Source organism: Cricetulus griseus, chromosome 4 (assembly GCF_003668045.3).
Source record: "Cricetulus griseus strain 17A/GY chromosome 4, alternate assembly CriGri-PICRH-1.0, whole genome shotgun sequence".
Lineage (NCBI taxonomy): Eukaryota > Metazoa > Chordata > Mammalia > Rodentia > Cricetidae > Cricetulus > Cricetulus griseus.
Window position 1 is genome coordinate 151,516,648 of NC_048597.1, and position 7,656 is coordinate 151,524,303.

Genomic DNA, 7,656 nt, shown 5'->3' on the forward strand with positions numbered 1-7,656 from the left:
AGCCTGTCTAATAAGGATTAAAAGATGAACAAATGTAGGTACAAGGTTAAGTCATTATATGAGTCAATTTAATACTACGTCTATTTAACAGAACAATAGTAGCAGATTATCCCTTAAGGACTATGACCTGTCTGGCCACAGATTTTTGGCCCCTATATTGGTGCTGGTCATGGTTTCTGTCTTGCAGAGCAGTCAGTCCTTAAATCCAATCCACCATTCTCATGATATTTGTGCCACTATTATACCAATGAGCATATCTTGTCAGTCTGTGGTGATTCCCTGCAGGGTTTACAGCAGGCAGGGGAAAAAAAAGAAAGAAAGAAAAAACGATCCATGAAAAGACAAGAATGAAACTTGGCTCTGCCAGATTTTATTGTAACTGGTACTGGTCCAAGGCTTCTAGATTGCCCAGATCATTTTATTTAGTTGTATTTAAGCACAGCACAATTTTGGGGGTAGGGGAGGAAGATTCAGATATTAACTCGGTCCCAAATGTGCAACAATTTAGAACATGTTTACACTGACATTTCTTACAAAGTACATCTGACTTCTTTCACAAGAATGGGTACTGTTGACTCAGAGATAGTACCCAAGATTTAGGTCTAGGAAGCTTGACTAGGATAAACATAATGCCTGTGGTTTAGGGATCAGCCTGGCTCTAAAACATGGAAGTCACTTAGGCTGTTGTAAAGCACAAGTGACCTCATAACAGTGGATTTTACAATCTAAAGCAATGCCTGAGATTAGAAGAAAGGTCATGGATAAGTAAAGACTCAAATTCTGGAAGATACAAGCAGAGCCTGTCTCACCGGACAGCAAAGAATCACCAGGTTGTGAAACTGCATCATTCCAGGCACTCCAGAAAGAGCAGTTCCGTACCTCAGTCCATTGAAGAGATAAGCTGTGGGTTTAACTTTCCTGGCTTCTTTGCACTAGGCCTTTTTGCTCTCTACACCAGGCCAATCATTGCTGTCGCTTGCTGGGTTCACAGCTGAGTAAGACTGGTGATTATTCTTCACCTCCAGAAACTTCCACAGAACTTTCTACAACTATGAAAGCTAAATAGTAAGGACAAATCTTCCAGGCCAGTACTTGCTGCTTTCCATTACATGGGGGCTCCACTTAAGTTTCTCTTACATATGTATATGGGCACATTTTAGAAGGCTTCTGTAGTAATAGATTTCCATATGACTTTTTAAACGGTCTTTACTCCTGGCCATTCATTCCTCCTCATGTCCCCTTCTCTACCCTGCTCTCCCATTACTACCCCACTTAATCCTTCTTGTTCATTATTACCCATTTCCTCTTTGTACCACCAGTGCTTTTGTGTTTGTTTTTTGTGTTGTTGTTGTTGTTTTACTGGCTATTGGGAATATAACTGCAATGAAAAGAGATGAGTAAATATTTCTGTAGTAGAATATACAGTCATTTGGGAATATGTCTCAAAATTGGATCATGGGGAAGATCTAGTTGTAGGTTTTAGAAACTTTACTATAAAGAAATCTTGGAAATAAAAAATAGAAAACACCAAAATTATCCAGATTCAAAGAATATACATTTAGTGAACATATATACAATTAGAGCTGGTATTCAAAATGGAAACTGTGAAGCTTTGCATTCAATTTCGGCATTTACCCACCACCAAAACCCAAAGATCCATGAAAAAGTAAGAATGTCTAGCTTGTTAAGGAATATCTACGGTGATTTCCATAGTGGCTGTACTCCAAGCCTCAGGGAATAAATCTTTCCCTTTCTCCGTATCTATGCCAACATTTGTTTGATTTTTTGCTTGTTGATTTATTGCTTTGTTTGTTTTGATCTTAGCCAATTTGATGGAGTAAAATGAAATCTCGAAGTAGTTTTAATTTGTATTTACCTCATGGAGAATGAGGGTTTTTAAAATTAAATATTTCTTGGACATTGGCATTCCCTTTTGAGAATTCTCTGTTTAGTTCTGGGCCCTAATTTTTAATTGGACTCTTTGTTAGCGATTAATAGTAATTCATATGCTTCAGGTACATGCTAGTAATCTGTTTCTTTCCAGTACTAGAATCACTGCTCAACCATCTGGCCATTTCTAGTTGGATTATTTATTATTAGGGTGTAATATGTTGTGGTATCTACTGACAGTTTTTCCTGAGGCATAGTACTTTAAAATACATTTTCCAGTCTGGATACTGTCTTCTCAAATTATAGATGGTGTCTTTAAAAACATAATTTCAATTTTCATCTAATATAATCTAACTTACTTTTTTCTATCATAGTTTCTGCTCTTGGCATTTTTATTCAAGTAACCATCAGTAGTTCAGCAGTTCCATGTGCACAAAGATCTAGTCTTGTATTTTTGCACAGTGTTACTTTCAGCTCTTACATTTAGAGATAAGGCCTATTTTTTATACTAATTTTTGCACATAGTTTGAGAGAGAAATATTTGCATATTAATGTTTTCATGTGCCCATTTGTTAAACATCCCTTCTGCACTGAATTATTTTGAAATATTTAAAATTCTTTAATTATTAATGCATGTAATTTTTCTTGATTGCCAATTTCTTTTACTTTTTCTGTTCACCTGTGTTATGAAAGTTCTGAAACATTGTAGTAAGTTTTCAAATGAAAAAACTCAATCCTTCCCATTTGACCAGGTGTGGTAACATGCCTTAGATTACAGAGGCAAAGGCAGGTGGATCACTTAATTTGAGATGCCAGCCTCATCGACATAGTTAGTTCCAGGTCAGCAAGGGCCAAATAATTAGATCCTGTCTCAAAAAAGAGTCCTTCAATTTTATTTATCTTGTTAATGTTTCTTCTCATTATTCCATGTCCCTCATACATTTGAAGGGATTTTATGATCATTTAATGTCAGAAAAGAACTTGAGATTTTTATAAGGATTAATCTGATCTTGTACATCATTTTAGGAAATATTGCTATTTTCACAACATTGACTGTTCTGATTCATGAGCATGGGTTGTCCTTGTATGTACTTTCATTTACGAAAAGCTTTGTTTTTACAACCATGCTTATATCTGTAAGTGAAATAATTTTTATTTCTTTTATGTAATTTATTCCTGTGTTTTATTGATAACCATGAATTAATTCCAATAATTCTTTCTCAGAAATTTTTAAATTTTGTATATAATATCAACTCATTTACATGTAATGGTGATTTTATTACTTACTGGCCATCCAATTAAGATTACTTTTTTATTTTCTTGCCTTGTTGCCATAAATTGACCCTCTATTACGTTGTAAAATTGTAAATATATGTGTATAGTGTACAAGTTATATTGTTTACTACTTATGGAAAGTCTTTCAGCCATTGACATTACATGAATAATTGAGTGTGTGTGTGTGTGTGTGTGTGTGTGTGTGTGTGTGTGTGTGTGTGTTTGGGTGATACTATGATTGTAACATAAGAGAACACTTTTTCTGTACATAGATTGGGAGAATTACAAATTAAGCTTGAAAAATTCTTAGAAAACTCCATTAAAATCATTGGATCTCTGTTTGGTTGTTGGTGGAATGAGTACTAATGTATTCTCAAAATGTTGATCATGAATAGTGATAGGTATATTTTCTATTTACCTACTTCCAAGTATTGTATTTTTGAAGGTGGAATGCACAGACTAATAGCCATCAAACTTGGAGACACATGACTGAAATTGCTCGAACTCAGTTTTTCATCTCATTATGTGAGAGGACAGAAATTACCTATCCTAACCTTTTTTTCTTTCCTCCAGAGAATTCCCAGTGGAAATGATAGCCAGAAACAACTCCACAGTAACTGAGTTCATTCTTGCCGGATTAACAGATGCACCAGAACTGCAGCTGTCCCTTTTCTTGCTCTTCCTCGGGATCTATGCAGTAACGATGGTGGGGAACCTGGGTATGATCACGCTCATCCTGCTGAGTTCCCACCTGCACACCCCTATGTACTTCTTCCTCAGCAGTCTGTCCTTCATTGACCTCTGCCATTCCACTGTCATTACCCCCAAAATGCTGGTGAACTTTGTGACAGAGAAGAATATCATCTCCTATCCTGAATGTATGACTCAACTCTATTTTTTTCTGGTTTTTGTTATATCAGAGTGTCACATGTTGGCAGCAATGTCATATGACCGTTATGTGGCCATCTGTAACCCATTGCTTTACAATGCTGTGATGTCATATCAAGTTTGTTCCTGGATGATATTTGGGGTGTATAGCATGGGTTTGATTGGTGCCACAGCTCACACAGTCTGCATGCTAAGAGTGCATTTCTGTAAGGCTGATGTAATAAACCATTACTTCTGTGATCTTTTTCCATTACTGGAGCTGTCTTGCTCCAGCACTTTTATCAATGAAGTAGTAGTATTGTGTTTTAGTGCTTTTAATATCCTTTTCCCTACACTGAGTATCCTGAGCTCTTACATTTTCATCATTGCCAGCATCCTCCGGATTAAATCTACTGAAGGCAGGTCCAAAGCCTTCAGCACTTGCAGCTCACACATAGCAGCTGTTGCTGTCTTCTTTGGGTCTGCTGCATTTATGTACCTGCAGCCATCATCAGTCAGCTCCATGGACCAAGGGAAAGTGTCCTCTGTGTTTTATACTATTGTAGTTCCCATGCTGAATCCTGTGATCTACAGCCTGAGAAATAAGGATGTCAAACTTGCTCTAAAGAAGTTGTATGAAAAAAGTTTCTCATAAAATTTTTATTTAATTAACTTATTTTCCTTCATTTTACATACAGACCACAGTTTCCCCTCCCTCCTCTCCTCCAGTTGCCTCTGCCTCCCCGACTCCCATCTATCCTCCTCCATCTGCCACTCCTCTGTCTCCATTCAAAAAGGGGCAGGTCTCCCATGTGCTTGAATATAACATGGGATTTTTCTTTCTCAAACTGGATTTTTTCCGTCTATTTCTAGGATAGCTTCTTGATTCTTTTTTAATTTATTTGTATTTAAATTAGAAACAAGCTTGCTTCAATGTAAATTCCAGCTCCCTCTCCATCCCCTCCTCCCCCGACCCCACCACTCCCCAACTGCCCTCTGCTACACAGGGAGGGAGAGTGAGGCCCTTCCATGGGGGATTGAAAATTCTGTCATCATCCAAGGCAGGTCCCAGGCCCTCCCTCATGTGTCTAGGCTGAGAGAGCATCCCTCCATGTAGAATGGGCTCCCAAAGTCCATTCAAACAACAGGGATAAATACCGGTCTACTATCAGAGGTCCCATAGATTTCCAAGGCCTCCCCACTGACACCAACATTCAGGGGGTTTGGATCAGTCTATGCTGGCCTCCCAGCCAGTAGTCTGGGGTCGATGAGTTCCCCCTCTGTGGGTTTCTCCAGCCTGGTCTTGACCCCCTTGCTCTTTACTCCTCCCTCTTTGCAACTGGATTCCAGGAGTGAAGTTCAGTGTTTAGCTGTGGGTGTCTGCCTCTGCTTCCATCAGCTACTGGATTAAAGCTCTAGGGTGGCATACAAAGTAGTCATCAGTCTCATTATTGGGAAAGGGTGTTCAAGGAAGCCTCTCTACTATTATCCAAATTGCCAGTATGTGTCATCCTTGTAGATCTCTGGAATTCTCCCTAGTGCCAGATCTCTCCTCAAATCCATAATGGCTCCCTCTATTATGATATCTCTCATTTATCTCTCCTCTATTCTTCACCCAATTCAACCTTCCTGCTCCTCCATTTCCTCCTCTCCCCTCCTCTTCTCCCCTACTCTTTCTCCCAGTTCTCTCTCCATTCCCCCCATGTTCCCAATTTGCTCAGGAGATCCTGTCCCTTTCCTCTTATTCTTGTAAGCCAGGTATTTACTTATTTTGTGTCCTATTTTAGGTGACAAGCCATGGTTACTTTCTTTCTGATTTCTTTGTGTTTTCAATTCTGGAAACAAGCTTTGTTAAGAAAACAAGCATATGTGTATATGCTTACATTTTTAGGAACCTTCTGTAGTAGAAGTTTTTCAAATGATTCTGAAAATCTTTGGTGTTCTCTCCCCATATTCCCTCCTGTACCCTGTGCTCCTATCTCCCAGCCCATTTAAACAGGTCTGTTCCATTACTCTGCTTTCTTCATTTATATCATCATCAAATTCTTTCTTCCTTGCCCTAAAAGCTTCCTCCTCCTATCATGCCTGCCTCTAAAACTCACAATTCTAGAACTGCCTTTCTTATTCGTGCAGATATGGACAGTTAAGGACACTAATTGGGTATTGTGTAGAGTGTCACTGTACATCAGGCAGTTGTATTTAACCATACATTTTGAGTGAGGATATATGTTTATTTTCTTTCTGCTAGAAAAAGGCCACCGAAACAATGTACAGTCCTCACAATGTCATTTCAAAAGGCATCATGTGCAACCCACTCTTAAGGAATGAGAGATTGTGCTCCACTTACCTAAAAGGACAGCTCTTAATTTATTTTCTTGGAACTCTTGAATATTATAATTTGTCTCTTAACTCTATTTACTTGTTTGATCACTTATTTAAATCACTGTGGACTCACAGATATTAATATTTATATTTATATTCTACTTTAAACAGCTGCATTTATATGTTTTATTATTTTGCTTAACTTGTTGCAGATGTGGGGATGTCCCTTTCATATACTCCCAGAAATCTAACTCCTAGAAATCTACATTGTTGTCCAGTGCTAAACATTCTCTAATTTTCTTTCCCAAAAGTAATATTAACCATTTCTCCTATTTATTGAATAACAGTATTATAAACATGGTACACACATGGAAACTGGGTGTGCTCATAGCTACTTTGTTGTCATTGAGTCTAATTCTCTAAACACACTGGTATAAGTACAAGTAGTCATTGTTTATACTACACCCTTCTAGAACATATATAATTACCTAACCACAGTGAACATATATGTGTGTATTGTAAGCTAAAAGTCATTAACATAATGCATTTTACTCCGCATTATTTCCAAATGTTTTAGGTTGGAAGTTCCCATGACTTGTCTGTAACTTCCACATAAAATAAAAAGGAGCTACCATTGTCCCTTTCCTTTAATTTTACTGATCCATTCCTCCTCTTTGTTTATAAAGGTCCCAGAATCTTCCACCTATAACCTTATGAAAACTCATTCCATTAAAAAAATATATTAAATGAATCAGTTGCAATATTTATTTTGTCCATATTCCTGCAATCTCTACTCATTGCCAAAATTCCTAAGGTCACCATGCTCATCTCCATCCAACCCCTTCTGTGAAACTATGTATTGCCCCTGAAATAATAATGGAACATATAAGAAACGACTATTGATATGACTACAAATTATTATTGTTTACCCAAACATAATTAAATATATGACAAAAGCAGTGAAAAATGTCCTCATATATTTTTGAGACTATTTTCAAATGTTCTAGGAGGCACCCTATAACAATGTTATTAGACCTCAGTTTCTAGCCCCAAATGCAATGATTGATACTATTTTCAAACACAGAAAATTATACTCAAGGGAAAATATCAACCAAAGCATCATACAGGAAATCTTAATTGATTTTTCCCTGAGTATCTCATTCCCAGTGGAAAGAAATCCTTGAGGAGTTTCCTTCTACAAACTTTTATAACAACTTTTATGTATCAAATGTCTGTGAAAATAGTATCATTTTGGTAAGTGCCTTAGGAAGATATGAGGGACTCATGACATTGGTTTATAAT

The 7,656-nt window shown here is 37.4% G+C and overlaps 1 protein-coding gene across 1 annotated transcript; it reads left to right on the plus strand.

Moving 5' to 3' along the window:
* The first annotated feature begins 658 nt into the window (after positions 1-658).
* LOC100770026 (olfactory receptor 150) lies at positions 659-4,742 on the plus strand. The gene is made up of 2 exons (XM_027411854.2): positions 659-1,065; positions 3,739-4,742. Exon 2 carries the CDS (start codon positions 3,755-3,757, stop codon positions 4,685-4,687), a length of 933 nt encoding a protein of 310 aa, XP_027267655.1. The 5' UTR covers positions 659-1,065; positions 3,739-3,754; the 3' UTR covers positions 4,688-4,742.
* Positions 4,743-7,656: the final 2,914 nt, after the last annotated feature.